The 21241-nt window shown below is 35.2% G+C and overlaps 1 protein-coding gene and 1 pseudogene across 1 annotated transcript; one reads left to right on the top strand and one right to left on the bottom strand.

Annotated features, from left to right (window-relative positions):
* Positions 1–5136: 5136 nt before the first annotated feature.
* LOC139896291 (conserved oligomeric Golgi complex subunit 4-like) lies at positions 5137–10515 on the bottom strand (annotated as a pseudogene).
* A 3035-nt stretch (positions 10516–13550) lies between these two features.
* LOC139896290 (DEAD-box ATP-dependent RNA helicase 14-like) lies at positions 13551–17429 on the top strand. Its single transcript, XM_071878889.1, has 9 exons — positions 13551–13794; positions 14345–14696; positions 14849–15001; positions 15299–15367; positions 15453–15722; positions 15802–16152; positions 16310–16587; positions 16665–16964; positions 17054–17429. The coding sequence occupies exons 2-9, from the start codon at positions 14376–14378 to the stop codon at positions 17262–17264; spliced, it is 1953 nt and encodes a 650-aa protein (XP_071734990.1). The 5' UTR covers positions 13551–13794; positions 14345–14375; the 3' UTR covers positions 17265–17429.
* Positions 17430–21241: the final 3812 nt, after the last annotated feature.

The following is a 21241-nucleotide window of genomic DNA, read 5'->3' as shown; positions in this document are numbered from 1 at the left end:
TTAAGTTCAAACCCTAACATTGGATCTCAAATCAAACGATGAAACTCGGAGTTAGAACTTACCAATACAACCACAACATAGCCGTGGACGAGGTGAACAACTTTAACACTTGGGTTTTGGTGAAAATTCAACTCCTTATTCTCCAAACCAAACTCTATCTCTCTAACTCTCTTGCTTCTCACTCTAGGGTTTGAGGTGTGTGGATGAGAGGAAGAATGAAAGAAAATGAGGTTTGGATAAGGTTTTGGATCAGTTTTGAGGTCCCCAAACCGTCCATATGCGAAAGGACTATAATACTCCTCATTTAAACCCTTTTAAAAAGGCTGAAAAATGCATCAGGGGCAATCGGAGCGCCGCTCCAAAGGGTGGAGCGCCGCTCCAACCTACAGATACTGACAGCCGAGCAAAATCAGGATTAGCAACTTGTTTTGGCCATAACTTTTCGACTGTAACTCCGTTTTCGATGAATCAAATATCGTTGGAAACGTAATAAGATATTCTTTCCAATGGTAAGGCTTTGAAACATCAACTCAAACTTTATTTGGGGTTGAAAAATTACGTTACACACCTTGTAACTCAAACAACATCCAGAAAAACGGGGTGTTACAATTTTTTTCTCAATCTGCAAAAAAAAAAAAGTCAATCTGCACAGAAAAAAAAAGTTAATCTGAAAAAAAAAGAAAAAAAAAACTGCAAAAAAAAAAAAATCAATTTGCACGCAAGTATGAAAGGTTAGTCGATGGTTCCATGAGTTCTCTACTCCCTTTGGTTCTCCATGAATTCTCACATATAATTATAAATTTAAATTATATTCATAAATTAATTGATACTACTAGACTACTAGCAGGTTATGTTTGCTACAAAGTATTTTAAAGTTTCGTTTTTTTTTTTTTTTGTTTTGGAACTTTTACATGTTTTTAAAAATATAAGAGCAAAGTGTGTTCTTTGGTGTTCATTTTTTTTTTTAGTAGAAGTGATCGAGTAGAGAGAATTGTTTTTTTTTTTTTTTTGACTCAAATAACGAATACAATTAAAAAAGTTAACCTTCATCAGATAATGAAGGAACTTAACAATTATAGCCAAAACAACTAGCAAGGGCTTGAAGCAAGTTAAAATCACAACTCGACGATAACTCCAACCGAACCAAAATAGCTAAAACTAAACTAACAACCCAATAGACCAACATACAAAGATTTCAAACAGACGATTATAGACTAACGCCAACCAAACTAGAAAATCAAAAAACCCAAAAAACAACAAGAAAGATCAACCGTTTCAACCGGTTTTGGGAGATCTTTTTCCGTTTCTTTCATCCGGCGATTAGTAAAATCGTCAACTTTGTCGATATGGATACCTTTTCCATTACGAGAGATGATGTTGCACGAGATAATGTCAGACGAACTTCCACCGATTATAGACCCGGAGGAGCACGGAATCAACCCTTGGTCCGCTAACCCTTGAAAGAAACCTATATTAGGGTTATCCGATGAACCGATAGCATCTTCATGTTTAGAAATTAAACGTTACACATCATGCGCATTTGGTACTTGGCCTACAAATACAGCAGCCGAACTTTGAATTAACGACTTAAGTCCGTAAACTTCGAGTGATCTACTCTTCACCTTAACTAATTGGACTTTCAAAATCCTCAACACAGACACATAATTATAGAAAATGCGGATGTGAATGTTGTTGAGACAAAAGTGTCTAGTCTTCTCTATTTTACACTGTAGAATACTTGCAATTTGTAATAATGATTATAACATAAAAATTGGTTATTAGTTTGTTTAAGGCCACTTGCAATCGTTCGGCTCTTTCACTAACATTTTTACTGCCACATCAGCACAATCCCTTTAACATTCCTTTCACTAAATACTCACAATCATACACTCCATTTCAAACTTTAACCAATTTAAAAATATTTACTTAAATACAATAAAAAAATACAAAAAACAATTTATTTAATAAAATTAAAAACTTTACATTAATAAAAATTTAAAACATTACATAATTAAAAAATAAAAGACAATACATAAATAAAAAAAACGTGACATAATAAAAAAAATACGAACTTATTAATAAATAAAACGAGCTACTCGAGTGGTGTCAGGTCGTCGTCTTCGTCTTCGTTTTGTTGTTCTTCGGTGTTTGTGTTTTCTTCTTCTTCGTCGGTTAACAAGATCGTCTTCATTTTTTGTCGATACTTTTGAAGTATTTGTTGGTCTTCCCTTGGCAAGTCCGGGTTGATGCTTGTGTTGAAAATTCGAAAGGCACGATTCATTACTTTCATTAAAGCCGATTGCCGTTTTTGTTTTTGAGTTAAAGCAATTTCTTGTTGGGCGACCAACATTTGAGAACGAACTTCTTCGGATGAACAAGACGAGGTGGCGTCGGACGAAGCCGAACTCTTTCGGCTTTTTCTACCGGCTAGTCGACCTGGTGGACGTCGGATTGCGTCTTCCCCGAATAAAGTAGAGTGATCGGGGTTTGGATCAACCCTTAAAGGTTGATCATCCCCCAAAATGATCGGTGACTCCGGTATTGGACGCCACGGGATGTCATTACGCCATCCGGGACACAAAACTTCGGACATCCTTTAAGTACTTGTCATGCTTTGTAATGCGTAAACGCAACACTTTGACGCTTCCGATATTCTTCACGCGCCGCTTCAATGACATCCGTGTCATTATGTCCACTTTGCCAATTTTTTTAATTGGTTGTAAATACCAATAAACACTTTGACGCTTCCGATATTCTTCACGCGCCGCTTTAATTTTTTTTAATGGTGATAGTTGTTGTGATGGAACAAAATTTTGTTGTTGAGAAAAACTAGTTTGGCTTGGAGACGAATTGCTAGCTTGGTTCGAAGATGATTGATTCGGTGACGGGATTGGATTTTTAAGCATATGGTTGAAGAAATCGTTATTTGGGTTAGACATTTTTGTTTGAATTGAAAGATTGAGAGTGAGTGTGATTATTTTTGTGTTTGAATAAAGTTTGAGATTGAGAGTGTAGTGATTGAGTTTGTGTAGTATGTGTAAATAAGTAATAAGGGGAAGAAAAAAAAAAAAAGCGGGGCCCACTCGAGAGCCGTTACCCCGTTGCAGGGGTCACTGGCGGTTCTTTTCACGGAATGCTAGTGATGGTGGTTAACCACTGGCGTTAGAAACTTAACAAAATTTCTGACGCCCATATTTTCCACACTAGGGTGAAGCGTCAAAAATTTCATAGCTTATACTTTTGAGCGTCAACAAATGAGCTAAAAAGCGCGACAAAACAGAACCTTTTTTGTAGTGACATATATAAATAAAACTTCATATACAAATTAACCTAGCTAAATGCGATGCAAAATCCATGTTTTAGTTAGAAAACCTCTCATAGGTAGTTACAATACACAATCTGATTATGGTGATACGATAGAATGAGTCTTTTTCAACATAATAAGCTAACGAAGAGCGAATTTGTGTTCAAAGACATTTCATCAAACAGTTGGTGCGCATAATGCTGGAACAGTACATATAACACATTTAGACCAAACAGATTTGAATGAAAGTGAAAATAATGATTGACGTTTAATACAGTAAACGGAAACTTGAACTAACGGAAGATTGTAGCATGTGATACCTACTAATCCAGGAATGTTCAATTATCTTTGTCAGTAGCAAATGAACTGAAGAAGCTGACCAAATTGATAATAACTCAAAATATAAGGGTAGACATGGAACAAATGGAGATTGTTGTGTTCGGCGACGACGACTTCAGGATTTGACTTTTGATCAAACGTGAAGCAAATTTTGAGTGACAAAATTATCTGTGTGGAGTAAAAAAACATGAGGGCTAAAAAAGCTTTTTACTAGCAGTTTGATTTTAAGTTTTGTGTTATACAGTACTATTTTGATTGATATTGAATATTGATATTGATACATTGAATTGATAAATAGTCTTCGCTTAAACTTTTTTGAGAACAGCACTACGTGAATGACGCATTTCTCTCCCGCAATTGAATAACTCACCTCAACTATAACAACAACGCCTTTCAAAACAAAAAATCTACAACAACAACAATACCCAATACCACATGCGTGGTTCATGGGGATACCCCACCTCAACTGCTACCAAAAAAAAACAAAAAACTCGGCCTAATTCGAAGACATGGACGGTAAAACCCTCTTCCCTACTGCCCCTGCAACACGACGATGTGCAGAACCTTCTAAACTATCTACTCCTTTTTAATGAGTTCATAACCATTGATACAATGTTTCATGTTACTATGGAGTATAATTTAACTGCTAAGAAAGCAATTACTTTCGTATGTGTTAAAAATACGTATTATAATAAAATGCTCCCTTCTACAATCATCATTTTTCACAATGAGTCTAAATTTGTTTATCCATTCCTCATCATAACCACTACAAGATAGCATAGCATTATCATATTTTTACAATAAATATCAAGTGCAATCCTCATTAACAACACGTGCCAAAATAGCCACAGACATGGCAGACCTAGCACCAGCATGGTGCAATCGGGATCCTCTACGACCTAATTTTGAGTAACTTTATTATTTTTTTGACTAAAATAACGATTACTATTAAAATTAGAATATCTTCCATCAATAAATGAAGGATTCTATAAACTGATACACGAACCGATGAACGTTATGGCTCGAAAAGACCTAAAACTCAGCTAACTCAATCAGAGCCAAAACGAGAACGACTATAAACAATAAACCACTACCAAACTAACAAACTATAACCAACCACAATCAAACTAAACAAAACGAAGCAAAGCCTAAACACAACCCAAATGAGAACCACAACAAACAATTACACAAGAATACAAAAGAATCGAAGACAACTACCAGGGATCCTTACCATTCCTTTTGTCCGGGCGTGACGTTATTCCCTCTGTCTTATCAATATGAAACCCCTTTGCCGCTTCGAGAAGGAAATTTTGAGTATTTGTATGTTAAAGTTTGAATGTCTTGAGCTATTGTTTATACAATTTGTAACATTTTGCCCCGCTGAAAAAAATTGGTTCTCCCCCTAGCCGGAACTTGAAAAACCATCGCAATTTACCAAATAAAAACAAGTAATATATAAGCAGTTAAATAAGTTATAATACTGCTGACCTACATATCATATTTTTTTAATCGACTCTATAAAGAGATTCCACTTTTTTAACAAAAATGAACGAACCAAGTTACATATTAAGCAAGATATAGAAAAGTATCCACTGTTACAAATTCAATTAAATATCTTTAGAAACCCGTAATCACAACTTAAGAGCAGCAATGGCCTCCGGTTTGAAATCAACTCTCATACCCAAAACTCTCCTCACCTCAGCTGGAGTCAGTCTCCATGTCATGGGTCCTGAATTTTCACCCCAAAAGTCCAAAATCTCAGACACCTTTTCCAAGTTCAAAATTGTCGCCATTTGTGTTAACCGCGCAAACTTATCCCTAACAGTCCGTTGCGTCATACCAGAAAAATGGCTTACGAGAGTCCTCACGTCTCGGTCCAATTGCAAACCTCCAAGCTGACTAAATCTTTTTTGCATCATAATAACTTCAAGCCGTTTTACAATGAAGTCGATCACCAAATGAATAAACGAGTCATAGTTGTTGCCAGTCATTAAAGGCTGGAGCCAACTTGTGTTAGTCTCGACAGCATGAAGAAGTCTCTGGACCCACGGGTCGTTTACCTCGTTTTCTGCGTATTCTGTTTCGGAGAGTTCGTAACCGACGGTTGCTACATTGTCTAAGACGGGTCGGATTCGGTGTGTAACCGTACCTAAGAGCTGCTCCAACCCAGCAACTAAGGCTTTTTTGAAGCCGTTGCTCATCTCTACTAACTCAGATAGACATGACTTGATCCTTTCTCTATCAGCTGGAGCAGGAAATACCTGATAAAAACCAATATTGTTAAGTGACTTTTTAATAATCAAGCTTCCTTAAAACTAGTTTAACAAGGATAAAATTGGTACACGTAATGGGCCGATCTTGGTTATGTTTTGACCCTAATGGGTCAAACAATTACGATAAAATAAATGGGTCTAAAGGAAATAGGTAAAGAGTGTCAAGTCATCCAAAGTGTGTGTGTGTGTAATCAATAAACTGCCTAAACTTGAAGACTGGAAAATAAAAATAATAAAAAGTGTCACCATATATTCACAATATTCTTTTTAACATAAGGATGCCTAAAGACATCAGGATCGACGATACAAACAGCTATTTAAGTTGGATAAAGTTGCATTGACAAGTTCAAACGCATATGCAATTAGAAGTTGATATTACATGTGTATCATAACCATATCAAGATAAAGCCTACTTACTGGTTGGGTCCTCAATATTATCACATGAGGTCTCATGTTCAAACTTTTGGGGTGGCCAAAGAAAGGGTAGAAAATGGTCGAAAGATATCCAGGTTAGGCCAAACATATAAGTTTTTTTTTTTTATGTCCAGCCTACCCGGCAAAGGGGAGTATTCAATACTTAGATGTACGTCGCCTATACGGGTATCCCATGACCATTCCGACCCTTACCTAGCCACCCCAAGATATACTTTTGGGGTTTGAACCTGAGACATCTGGTCAGGGCTCCAACCATTAAACCTCCCCGGGTAGCCTGATTTTCTGTAACTAAAAAAGGACATGTACCACGGACAAACCAATTAACCAATAATGCAAGAGTTAGCAGTTTGAACTCATTAAAGGCACAAAACCTGTAAACAAGTTTCTAGTATTCAGCTGCTGATATCCGCCTTATCTTTACAAGGGAAACTACTACATGAAAGTATCAAGGAACAGAAGGTAAACAGGAAAACAATTCATGTTCCCACAGCCCAACACCGTGCTAGATAAGCCAGGCATCCTCTTTGTAATGTATATAATATTTCCCTCTTCTGTGATTTATGATAAATAAAAAAACAATGTTCAATGTTATCTTTGGGAAAGACGACTTTTGAGCTGAAAATATATTATCTTCAGTAAAAATAAATTATAAACCTCAAAGCTAAGTTAAATATATTGATTACTAAAATTATAATACTCAAGTGAGAAAAAGGATGTAAAGGAAACAACGACCCACTAGACTCGGTTGTTGATTGAACTAGTTGGGCCCGTATTTTAAAAAGGCATGTTTTGACGGGTTATCCAATTGTCATCCAATTCTCCTCCTCTAAATAAGACCCTCAAAAGCCAACTTAGTACCTAATCCCATTCACGATCTTACACCTCTTTGATAAGTTTATGATCTTTTGATCAGCAACATGTTCTCCATTATCCTCATGTGCAAGGTCTGCTCCACCTGACCATTTGCCAGCTCTCCTTCAACATATGACATCAGATAATAATATAGATCTATTGAACTATGTCACCCTAAAGGAGAGATGTCAAACCATTATTTATTGTCAGGTTCACACAATGTTGTCCGGTTCTTAAACATAATAAAGACACAGAAAACATTGACTCAGTTTCTGAGCAATGATGAGTAAAGTGAAACTGTATTAAGCAGAACTGGAAGAAAAAAAAAATGATTTAGCAACAAATCTTAAAAGAGGGAATTCCTTGGCAAAATGGGTTCGCTGAAGGTGATCAGGTGATGTATCTTTTTTTTTTTTTTTAAGAACTAAAAATGATGCATCTTATTATCTGATGCCAGATAAACATTATTCTCTTTTTACATTACGACTATATATCCTTTGAAGTCAGGCCAAGTAAAAATGATTTCTAAATTCAGCATGCTTGTTTCCTTTTTCAGAGGTTTAAGGTTTCAAAACCTTGTTTAATAGACACAGACCAGATTATGATCCCAGTTGAAAACTACAACAAATAAGATATCATTGGAAACTATTAAGATCGCCTAACTCGTTCCTCCTCTCAATCTGCCTCATCTCTTCTAAATCTCGATCTGACGATCTGGGTCTATTAGTTTTCACTTACGTGACGTCTCGTAAATCAACAATATAATGAGTAAAAATGCTGCAGAGACCAATGATAACGCTACAGAAAGTTTATAAAAACAGAACGCAGAACTTTATAGTTTACAATACGAAAGAAAATGATACAACACTTCATGTTCAAGGAACTGATTAAGTAATTTTGTCATGCTCCACGCAAACATGAAGCTAGATAGGTATAGTTTTGACAAATGATGAGAGCAAACAGATATCAATCTATTAACTATGGCTGACGTTGAATGCAACAACATTGTATTAGTCACTTTTTGGTTCAAGTACAGCACATCAAACTTAAGTTTGATAATAAATTAAACATCACGAAAATTCAACATCAAAATTCAGTAGTGTCAGCTCAAACTAATGGCATAATGAAAGGTATATAAGTAGTTTGCACTAGGAACAAGTTCCATATAAGTATTATAATCAGTAAAGTGATTGGGAGAGGGACATTTAAGTGTGAATAATTGATAATATAAAATGTTCAGTAGCTAGCTTAGTATCGGGACCCAACCTAAGTATGTACTATGTAAAGTTCATCCTTTTGTTCACATACATAAAGACCTTGGACTGGCATTCAAAATCTGATATTTTAATATACCTGATTATGAGAGGCATTCTCCCTAATGGTGTACATTCTCAACATCAAGACTACATTAGAACATAATACATATACGACAGAAGTGCTCTAAGACTATAGACAAACTTAGGACCTACTTACTACTTAGTACACTAAAACTTCAACCACTAGGTTCCAAACCAAAAGTTCTACTTTCAGAGAGTTCTGTTTTGGGACATTAAAAGGAAAAAAATTTAGTGTAAATTTTAGTATAAACATGAAAAGAGGAAGTAAGCATATAGTTTTGGATGATGAATACTCACATTAGCACATTGCTCTTCAATCTCATGTCGTAGTTTCAGGGCATACTCGCTGCTAACATCCAAGTTATTCAAGGCAGTAGCAATATCGGTTCCAGTTTTCTGCACTCCAACACCACCCAAAAACAACTTCCCTCCAAGGTTTGGCTCTCTCATTTTATGAAGCAGAGCATCATTATACTCGCCACCAAGCAAACTTACAGCACTGCTCAAAGCTGCAATAACTGAAATAATGTTGGATGTGGATATCGACCTACGACAGCAACTTTGAAGAACATAAAACACATCATCAACCATTGAGGTTGTAAGGCTGTCCGGTACATGCTCATCAATCTTAATTGCTTTCCTAACATTTTCAACCATGAAGAATCCCTCCAAGATCACATAATGACTAGTAATGTCTTGAACAACTTTGCTAAAATTCCCGCTCCTAAAGGCTTTAGTGGCTCGGGGAGTTACTTCTGGATCGATTCCCCTTAACCCCTTTATCTTTGAAACCATATACTCAGTATAATCCTCACCAAGCTGTGTAAGTGACTATTTCTTCAAGAAACAACTCGATTTCTCTCGGGTCTGGCCCTTCCTCTTCCCCACCCGAAAGTAAATCACTCTTATACGAATTGATCTCGGATGTTAATTTTGACAACTTACGAAACTCCATATACTTTTTCAAGATCGACGAACCCCTAGAGTCACACTCCTCTTGAAGTTCACAAATTGCATACACAATCCCATCTTCTCCACACAAGCTGCTCAATATCTCTACATTCTGTTCAATGGCCATCACAATATCCTTAAACAAATTAGTCAAACAAGCAACAAAATTAACCGAGTTCCGATTCTGCTCCATGAGCTCCACCAATTGCTCATACTCAACTTTAGATCTAACTGATATCACCTTCTTTAAATAACTAACATACGCCTGCAATCCTTCTTCCTCTAAAGCTAACGGCGAATAAAGTTTAATAAACCTTAAAACCGTAGCATGATCTCGCTGATCCACAGCAGCCGATAACCTCCGTCTAACAATCGATTCCAGTTGTTTCTTAGCAGTAAACAACATCTCTCTCTGATCCGAACCAGAATCCTTATATATACCATCAATTTCAAGAAATGTTTTAACATAAGTAGCAGCAGATTCAAAGTCTTCACTCTCTAAAGCCTTTTGTACACCATCAATACAATTAGACCTCTCAACAATCGCATCAATACGCTGTAAAGTATCATTAACACGAGACTGAGCTAAATCAAGTTCTCTAACCTTACCGGATACCTGATCAGCGAGGATACACGTCGAATTGACATTCGATAACATGTGATCTGATTCCGCTTTCACAATTTCTAATACGTCCGATGATTTCTGTAGGAAATTGAGATGTTTATCGAGATCTGGACGGAGTGATAAGATGTTTTCGAGCTGTAGATCTAGGTTACGTTGGTACGCAATGCATTGGTGAAGAAGACGTGTCATTGCTCCGACGTCAGTTAGGGTTTGGACGTGTTCTAGGGCTTCCGGTGTACCGAATTTGATAGATGAAGTGTTGCTGAAAGATTCTTCACCTTCGATCGCTGACGGTGATGACGTCATTGTCATCAGTTGAAGTTAATTGAGGACTTTGCGTCTCCGGAGATTATAGATCGGAAATCTGGAATCCCTAGTTTCCCTGCAATATTGTAGATTCGGGGGGAGATGGATATATGAACGTTAATTATTTGTTGGAAATAGAGTAATCAAAGTCGAGAATAAATATAAATAAATAGAATAAATTTTAAGTACAATTTTTTACAACTACTTTTCGCTACAAATAATTACACTTTTAAAAATAGTTGCTCGTAAATTTCAACTACAAATTTAAATTCATTTTTTGTGTTGTATAATATTTAATGAAATTTAGAGTGTGTTTAATAAAACTGAATTATTTAGCAATGAATATTCAACATTCTGAATGGTTCAAATGTTCTGAATAAAATAGTGTATTTGATAAAACTGAATGATTTAACACTGAATGGTTCAGAGTCCTGAATGGTTCATAAACTCTTAATCAATATGGTTCTGAATGAAAGTTGACAGTTTGATAAGAGTTCTGAATCAACACTCTGAATAAATTAAAATTACCATCTTAACCCTGTGTATGATATATTGTTGAATAAATAATCAGTAAAATAATTATAGATAGATAAAGAGACTTTTGTCAAATAATTATTAATTTTAAATCAAAGTTTCAATTTAACCTACTTTTTTCAATACACGGGTTCAATAAGAAGGCTTAAACCAAAACTCTTCAGATCTGACATCATCATCCTCATCCTACATCATATCGTAAACACCATTTTCTTCATCTGACCTCGTATTATGCAGCTCCGTACACCGTCTTCATCAACAAATTCAATGGGTTCTTTGCTAATTTCACTTGCTTCTTATATCTCTATAACATACCATACCAATGGAACTTAAATCTTTTATTAAAAAAACATATCACAAACATATTAGAATCAATCGAAGGAAGAAAAACATATTAGAATCAAATAGGACTTTAAAAAAAAAAAAAAAATATTACAAACAAGTATGCGAAAAACATACTGGAAGCAACTACACGAAGGAGATTAGAATCACAAGAATAGTTATGATGAGAACATATACATGAAAGAAGAAAAAATAAATAAATATTAGGGTTTCATAGTAGAAGATTATTGTGGGCGAATGAAAAATTACCTGGAAAAAGAAATCAATCGGAGGAAGAATTGGAGAAGTACAGATTTGAAGAGAAAGAGATGGAAAAATAAAGGAGAAATAAAAGGTATTTAGGGGAGAAGTGGGGACTGAATGGTTTAGATATATTCCACTCCATGAATCGTTCAGATTTCATTCAGAGCTAGCATTGCATTCAGAGGCCCTTACCAAACACTCTGAACACCGACCGATTCGGCGGTCAGATCTGAATGATTCCATTCAGATGCAAACAAACGCACAGTATAGTTCTAATAAAGATTTGTTGTTTGATAAACATTCTGAATCAATGCTCTTAATCACGTAAAATTACCATTTTATCCTTAAGTCTCATTTAGTGCTGAATAAATTAATGAACTGAATTTTTTATTATACTTTCAAAATGCATAAATGTTCAATAATATATAACAATGCATCTAACTAGTACGAGTAATACTTTATTTGAGATGAAATTTAACAATATACTTTCAACAAAAATAACATAGATCAGATAGCATAGATCGTAAACAAAAACATAATTTTAATAAATTAATTATTTCTTCCAATGGAATCCAAACAAAAACATCATAGGTCGTATAACCCTAAATAACATCAAAGTAACATCTACTGCAATTGAATTAAAAAAAAAAAAAAAATATAGGGACCTTATTTTTTATAAGAAATAACTAAAATCTTGTAAACAAATCTTTAGTGTTGTGTTACATGGATTATAGATCTGGTACAATCTGTAGAAGATTAGTAAAATTATGCCGTATCATATTTGCGTGAGTATATATTATATTATACATGATAGTAGAAGACAGAATAAAAATTGGGGCTTTTAAGTTTAATATAATTGAAGGCGAATTGTAAAATTACCTGGTGAAATGAGTTCAATGGATTTGGAAGATGGAAGCAAGATCTTAGAAACAAATGCAAGTGAGATATAAAAGGGGTATTAGGGGGCAAATACAAGCTATGAATAGTTCACAGTTATTATTGAAGGTGAACCATTCAGGGTTTTAATCTCTCGTTAGTCGTTAAGCACCAACTTTTCATTCAAATTCACAAATCAACCACTCTGAATGCTGACCGTTTTAGCGTTATGATCCCATTCATATGCAAACAAACGCACCCTCACTTAAACTAATTACTCTATATATCTAAATGATATAGAGCAAATGAATAGTAGCCCTAATAGTTTCACAAACACCCTTCAAACTTTTTATATTTTCACAATCCAATCTTGCCCTTTATAACACTTAACTTTATAGTTTTTACAAACTTATCACATAACTTTCACATTTTATACTTTAACCATTACACTTCTCATTCATTATAAATCGATCCCATAATTTTTACTAAGTAACAACTATTCATTATTATTATTATTATTAATTATTATTATTATTATTATTATTATTATTAAATCACCCACATAATTTTCACTTTATTATCGTTTAACTTTTTTTCTTATTATAAATTAACTACGTAATTCATTATATATATATATATATATATATATATATATATATTATTCTCTACATATATTATTCTCTACATCTCTAAAAGACAAAGGCTTTATGAATAGTTCTTTCTCATGCTTTAATCGTTTATATGTCGTGCAAAAAGGTTGTATCTACAATGACACGACACTAAACATTGAGAACCATTATAAACTTTAGGGCGCCAAATGTAAATTCCTAGGGTAAAAAATGTAAACTCCATAGGGGTCCAAAGTTAAAGTTCAAGGGCTAAATCGTAACTTCTTTATTTTTCATAAAACTCCTCAACAAATCCACCTAAATTTTTAACCGCTTTTAAATTTTCGTACGACTTGAGATAGGTTTAACCGACATAACCGCTAAACACGAAATAATTTTACGAACCAAACACAACAAATTATATTCGAAACGGAGTCCCGACGCGGAGCGAGGGCTCCTCCACTAGTTGAGCTCTAATATACACACAGATACCCCCTCGTGCTCTCTTCCTTTATATATATACACACAGAGTAATTAAATATATACATTCACTTCACTCCGATCGTTCATTTCTCCATTTACGCTTCTCCGGCGAAGCGTTTTTTCCTCTCTGTTTCACATTTATACGACCTCCATATCCACCCAGAGAGGAACAACATCCAGATACATAAACCACATTCCATCATTTCCACTGCTTTTTCTCTCCGTTTTTTGCCTAATAATCAATCATACCTGCCTGCTTTAACCATTTCAATCGACGCGCCTTTAGGTGGTATCCTTTTCTTCCTTCTTCTCTTTTCTAATTTAACCTTTTTATCAAATTAGGGTTTCTGCTTACGTTCTATTGTAATGTGCGTATTTTAGCTCGTCGATAAAACCCTAGATATATTGTATCTCGAAATGACCCGTTTTTTTAGGGCTTTTCATTTACGTGGTAATTTTTGCTTATTGTTAACTATTGTTTTAAGATTTATGTAAAGTTATAGGTTTACAATAAACGTGAGATTATTAATTTCTGTTGCTTTTGTTGTAATTTGAGCTGATTGTAAATGCATGTGTGGAAAGTTGTTTTGGTTGCGTATGTTCATGATATTTTATCGATTATCGGAGGTAATTAAGGCATGTGATTTAGCTGTGAAAGGTCATTTTAGGGTTTTATACCTAAATTATGATCTGCTATGTAGGATGTTTATGGTTCTGTTTAAGTCTTTTTAAAATATGGCTGAGCTTGGCTTCCGTTTTACTTTTATTCACTGCCAAAGTGCATAGTTATTTTGTTATTTATACGGACCTGATATATTCATTTGTGTTGTGTCCAGGTTAAGTATACCTTGACATTGGTTTGCTGATATGGCTACTGCTGCAACTTCTGCTGGTCCTCGTTACGCACCAGTGGATCCTACTCTTCCCAAACCATGGAGGGGTTTGGTTGATGGGAAAACAGGGTATCTGTACTTTTGGAATCCAGTGACTAATGTTACCCAATATCAGAGGCCCACTGGGCCTAAGGATCCTGATCCACCACAAGACCAGTCAACAGTTGCACTAAATTCGGATATTTCCTCTGAACAATGCCGTGATGATGGTGTTGTTAATGATGATGTCAGACATGAAAGTAATGGCAACGGTGGATCAGATTTTTCTTCTGAAACTAAAGTTTATGAGGTTTGTGTTCATCCTGTTCTTTGCCGTTCCTTTCTGTTAGTGAACTATTTACACATTGCATTTGCTTATAGTGAAACATATATGGTCTTTTGGCATATTTTCTTCTTAACATTATGATTGTTTAGACAAACTTATTATGTTTTATAATCTTATGTTAGAATACAAAAACCGAGTCTGAACCTGCCTATGATACCCCAAAAGACACGGTTGCTTATGAACAGGGACCAACTTCTGCTCAGATTCATGCACCATCTGCTGGAAGTGGTTTATCTCCAGATGCTTATCGCCGACGGCACGAGATAACTGTATCTGTAAGCATCATATATATCACATCACTAAAAAATCCATATCATACCATTTCTAGTGCATAATTATGCAACTTTTGGTAGCACGTGTTATAATTTTCTAGTCAAATGATCAGTTTTCACTCTTTAATATGCATCTTTTTGTGCAATATAGCAACAACAGGTGCTTAAATGATGAACTTTCCAGTTAAATTGGTTATTTATGTTGTAGATAGTATATAGTATATTATATCATGCATTTTCTTATGTTTTTTTCTTTTCTTTTTGTTTCCATATTGCTAATATGGGTTCTTATATATTCAGGGAAATAATGTTCCTCCTCCTTTTTCATCTTTTGAAGATACAGGTTTTCCTTCCCAGTTACTTCAACAGGTATAGCCTCTTTTGTCTTAAACTTTATGGCCAATTTTAAAAAAACCGAACAAATGTTTTGAAGATGTTACCTTTGCTTTGACAGGTGCTTAAAGCTGGCTTTTCTGCCCCTACTCCAATTCAAGCGCAATCGTGGCCAATTGCTCTTCAAAACCGAGACATAGTAGCAGTTGCCAAAACGGGTTCCGGAAAGACCTTGGGCTACTTGATACCCGGATTCATTCATCTTAAACGGACCCGCAAGAATCCTCAGTTGAGTCCAACCGTGTTGGTTTTGTCTCCTACAAGAGAACTGGCTACACAAATTCAAGACGAAGCCCACAAATTTGGAAATGCGATCAATATATCTTGCACGGTATATATATTCCTTACATGAATGCTTTAAATGAAGTAGCTTTTTGTTGGTTAAGATTTAGATTGTCTTTTTGTTGTAGTGTTTATATGGTGGGGCACCAAAGGGTCCCCAACTAAGTGAGCTGGCACGTGGCACGGACATTGTGGTTGCAACTCCGGGTCGTTTGAATGATATTCTTGAAATGAAAAAAGTCAGCCTTAGTGAGGTCACGTATTTGGTCTTGGATGAGGCAGACCGTATGTTGGATATGGGATTTGAACCTCAAATTAGGAAAATAGTTAATGCGCTTCCAACTCGTCGACAGACTCTTATGTACACTGCTACTTGGCCAAAAGAGGTCCGCAAAATTGCAGCTGATTTACTGAAAAATCCAGTTCAAGTCAACATTGGAAATATTAACGAGCTTGTTGCCAATAAATCTATTAAACAGGTATGATCTTTATAGGGATAATCCATTATGCAGGTATGAGCTTAATAGGATTGACATGTTTTAAGTTATGGGTTTGATACCTATAAAAATTTGTGTTTACATCTTTGTCCATTTCTTGATTTTGACTTATGTTTGGTGGTTTTGATGTACATTGCAGCATGTGGAGGTTTTGACTTACATGGAGAAACATCGAAGACTGGAGCAAATAATAAGATCTCAAACACCAGGATCTAAGATAATTATCTTTTGTTCAACAAAAAAGATGTGTGATCAGTTGGCTCGTAATCTGACCCGCCCATTTGGTGCTGCTGCTATTCATGGAGACAAATCCCAAGGTGAAAGAGATCATGTGCTGAGTCAGTTTCGGTCAGGCAGTTGTCCTGTGCTTGTAGCAACCGATGTTGCTGCTCGCGGACTAGATGTCAAAGATATCAGGTTTGCGATGCTTTTCATATGTTTTTACATGTATCAGTTTTATAAATGTTTTAATGTTTATGTTGAATCATCAAAAGGGTGGTGGTGAACTATGATTTCCCAACGGGAGTGGAAGATTATGTACACCGTATTGGAAGAACTGGTAGGGCAGGTGCTACAGGCGAGGCGTACACGTTTTTTGGTGATCAAGATGCAAAACATGCTTCAGATCTTTTGAAGATTTTGGAAGGAGCAAATCAGCAGGTCCCACCACAGCTCCGTGAGATGGCGTCACGTGGCGGTGGAATGGGCGGTGGATCTAGACGGTGGAGCTCTGGCGGCGGCGGCGGTTCTAGTTACGGTGGTAGAGGTGGTTCTAGCTTTGGAGGACGTGGCAGGTGTGATAAAAATAAAAACTTTTGTATTAAATTGTGATTTGTTGAATTTTGAATTGAATTGATGGGTAAAAATTGAAACTTGATTGCAGTGATAGAGATTCAGGTGGCGGGTATCAGGCTAAGAGCTTTCATGAAACCATGTCAAGTGGTCGGGCTAGAAGCCCTCCGAACAATGGTGGTTCAGGATGGGGATCGGATCGTCCCCGTAGCCGGAGCCCAGAAAGGTTTGGTACTGGCCCACCTGTACGCAGCTTTCACCAGGCAATGATGGAGCAATCCCGGGGCCCACCACCAACTTGAAATCTCTTGAGGAGGTGTCACCACCTATATCTGGGAAGGGGCTGTTGTTGGTTATATGTTTTTCTATGGTGAATGTGAAAGTGTAATTGGCAGTAAGATGTGTTTATTTGTTTGTCTAATTAAGAGTATGACTCAGATGTGTCCAGCTATACATCTTTTTTTGTTTCTCTGTGTTACTACTACGTAGTACTAACTTAGGAAGGGTTGTGTTTTTTGTTATTTTTGATGGTTTGTGTGTAAAGCTGGGTATGCACTTGTAGCTGGATACTTGGATATATGCACTTTCTATGGTCTTCTCTTCCCAAATCAAATATAAGTTATGCAGTACTATTGTAATATGTGAACGTTTTGTACCTGTTGATAACTATGGAAGCTGACGCCAGCTATGACAGATCTCACGCGTAGCTCTTGTACATTTACACCTTGACTCGCATAACAGAAAACGTCAAAATAATCTCATGCATTTAACTTTTAAGGAACGTAGCAGTTGAAGTACGTTAATTGAATAAAAACTTTAGTATATAACTGTAATACTCACAGCTAACTGCATATAGTTTGGACTAAACTTGAAGCCTGAGATCATATCACATAAGAATGTAAAAGGGATCAAGAGGATAAAAGGTATCATTGTCATCATGAAAGAAGATATAAATAATGTCTAGAGCATTCTCTACAGATTAATAAAAAATGTTCGATAACATGTTAAAAGGTAAAGAGCTTTACAAGAACTTAGGAGTATTGGCGAGTGACTAATTACCTCCTTGACCATGACCTTTTCGCCAAGTACATTATGTATTCGGTTCGTGATCTTGGAAGCCATTGCACCAAAACCGATCCTGTATTTGTTCATAGTTTATATGGTTAGGTCTGATTGCAGATATGTTAATATATTCTATATTTTAATGTTTGAATTCAAACCAGTTAAATGAAGCCTATGTGAAATGGGTCAAATCGTCCCTGTTTTATTTTTTTTAGCAGCAGTTAGTGGGACCCACCAAAAGTGGAGCCACTCACACAAATCAGTTTCTTTACATCTCTCAGTAACTCTTAATCTCTCAGTAACTCTTAATTCAGTAAGTAAATTTTTTTATTTCTTTATCACTTAATTTCATAAATTGTCTGTTTGTAAGGACAATGAGACAGAGATTCATTCCCAAACAGATGCATATAGAAAAACACTTGATACAAAATAAAAGTAAACAACTCGTAGTTTATTCTTAATGCATAAACCCCCTAATCATCTTACAATTTAACTTGAGCTCAACGCATGGAGTCTTGACCATTAACATACAAGTTCAGTTAAACATGTTGTATTGTTTGTTCTTGATTGTGTTGAAATGTTACGTTTGGGCTCCTTGTTAAAACAAAGTACACTATATTGTACGTCTTGGTGGTTTCCTGATTCGTATCAATGGTTAAGATGACATGTAGATAGATAAAATTATAGAACAAAATGCTAACAACAAGAAACAGGTGGGGTTATCCTACAAAAATGCATCGTAATTTCATATATCTACTAGTTTTATTTTAGACATATACTATATACTTATACTATATACAGTATACTACTAGTATACTATGATTATACTTACTATTACACTATATACTTATTATTAGTTATTATACTTGCATAAATAAAATTAATGAAGTAGTTTTCAAATTTATTGTTTGTAAATCCGTGTAATCACGGGTATGAACTAACTCTTCAAATTACAATGGCAAGAGTGCAAGACAATATGATTTGTTTATCATTTAATAATGATAATTAAAATTAATAGTTAATAATTTTTGTTTCTACTACATAATACCACCATATTAACTTGTTGTCACTCGGATTACATGTTGATGATTAATTATTAGAAAAAAATTATACATATCTTGCAAAATTTCAGCCTTTTAGCTTGTAAATTTCATCGAAGATAATGTAAAATACCATCATCAAAAACTCCGTAGTAAGCGACGTGGTTTTTTTTTCTTTTTTTTTTTTTAAAAAAAAAGACGATAATAATAAAATAATAAATACATTAGAAAAGAAAAATATGAATTTAAGAACTGGTAGGCAATAGGAAATTTGATACTTCCAAAACCTTTTTAACAATAAGTTAGATAAGCATGTAATGTAAGGCAAGTTGAGAATAATTGGACATTAATTGAAAAAACCCACACCGGAAAATATTCTCTCTTCTTGTCCTCGAACTAAAATCACCTAAACTTGCTCACTTCACAACAATCCCATTCCCCAAAACATTCCCTATCTTTTGTTTTATTACTATTTTGCACCAAGTCTTTTAATATAAAAACACTCAGTTTAAATTACTTATGCTAATGTCTTTTTTTTTGAAAAGCAAGATAGATTATAAAAACGAAACATTTACAATACGAGGCCCCGGTCAAACATGAATGACCGACCCAAAAACTAAAACACGAGATTACAAGTTGTGAACACGAAGAGCATTACAAGTTATGCTAATGTCTTTTCAATTTAGTTATACGGAGTAGAAAACAAAATTATAGGAAGATTCGGAAACTGAATTTTCAGAGGTAAAAGTTTCGTATAAGAGCACACGGTATCGTACAAAGTCTCCAACGTTTTCCTTCACCGACGGTGGGGAGGGGGTGGCAACGACATCGTGTCAACATCGTTAGTCGGCGTGCCCACCGTTCGGTCGTACGATTTGCACTGCCCATAAGACGCCTATGTGTAGGGTTGTTGTTATTATTATTATTATTATTATTATTATTATTATTCTTTCACATATTTTTAGTTTATCATTAGTGAAGTTGTTGTAGCTTGTATGCATCGAACTCTGGTTTTAAGGTTTTGCCGGTTTGAAGTGTCACTTTGGAATTTGCAATTAACGTCTCACAAGGTAACATGAGAGCGATATGAGTACTTTTCACAAGGTAGTCATCTGGTTGATCATATACACAATAATATGTTCTGGATTTTATTATTCGATTTAAGTATACGTGTATCGGTATAAAGAGTACGGAGTATTAATTTATAAACTGTAGGTAACGTTTATCGCTAGTCATATGTTTTTTTTTAACGGCCAAAAAATGAATATATAAAAAAATCAAACGCTCTCTAGCAAGGCGCTAAGAGAGAAATTATAAAGGCATAGAAAGTCACAAGTTCCAATTAGAAACTAAATGACTTCTATGTTTAATCCAACGAAAAGAAAACAATCTAATTACATCAAATAACATAGATTTAAAGCTAAACGGATCATTAAAGACAATGTCGTTCCGGAATCTCCATAATACCCAAAGAAGCGTAACCACGGATGCAACGATCCTCTTCTTAGCTAAAGCAGATAATCGAACACCCTCTAGCCATTCAATAAACGAATTCCACAACCCAAATGATGGCATATGTAAACATTAATAAGTAAACATTAATATTATTAGCAGGTTAAGTTGTATAACATAACACTAACACTTGATCATAAACTCCAGTATATAAACAAAATGAAAATACAAATTTTTCATATAGCTAAAATTTGTCACTATTAATTGTAGGATTAACTAGGTAACTTAACTTATTATTGTTAGGTATCGTATTCTTAATCTTAAACATATTTTTAGTTTTCTTTTGAACGGCGATTTTACATCGAATGATCTCATTTGTTATCCACACACGCGTTAGGAAGTAACCCAATTCGCAACGATGTTGGCAGTACCTTCGAAGGTTGGGAAAACCCCCAGATACCTTCCCAAATTGCATTGATATTGGCAGGATCATCAAATGTTGGAAACTCCCTGTTTGGAGTGAGAATCGAACCTGGATTGACATTACACCAAGTTGGATCTCACCCTCATACCACTCAAGCTAAGCTTCAGTGGTCAAGTTTTTAGTTTTTAGTTAAGTTGTTGTAGCTAGGGATGACAATGGATCGGATATGATCGGGTGATGCCATATCCACATCCATATCCATTTAATTTTTGTTCATCCATATCTATATCCATTTAGTTTC

This window comes from Rutidosis leptorrhynchoides, chromosome 3 (assembly GCF_046630445.1).
Source record: "Rutidosis leptorrhynchoides isolate AG116_Rl617_1_P2 chromosome 3, CSIRO_AGI_Rlap_v1, whole genome shotgun sequence".
NCBI lineage: Eukaryota > Viridiplantae > Streptophyta > Magnoliopsida > Asterales > Asteraceae > Rutidosis > Rutidosis leptorrhynchoides.
This window is presented reverse-complemented; position numbering and strand designations above follow the sequence as displayed.

Bases quoted from the DNA above. Each gene is read 5' to 3' on its own strand.
- LOC139896290 (XM_071878889.1), top strand. From the start codon at position 14,376: ATGGCTACTGCTGCAACTTCTGCTGGTCCTCGTTACGCACCAGTGGAT. The intron at 15,723-15,801 runs GTATATATATTC...TTTTTGTTGTAG, and splicing joins CGATCAATATATCTTGCACG to TGTTTATATGGTGGGGCACC. The intron at 16,588-16,664 runs GTTTGCGATGCT...AATCATCAAAAG, and splicing joins CTAGATGTCAAAGATATCAG to GGTGGTGGTGAACTATGATT.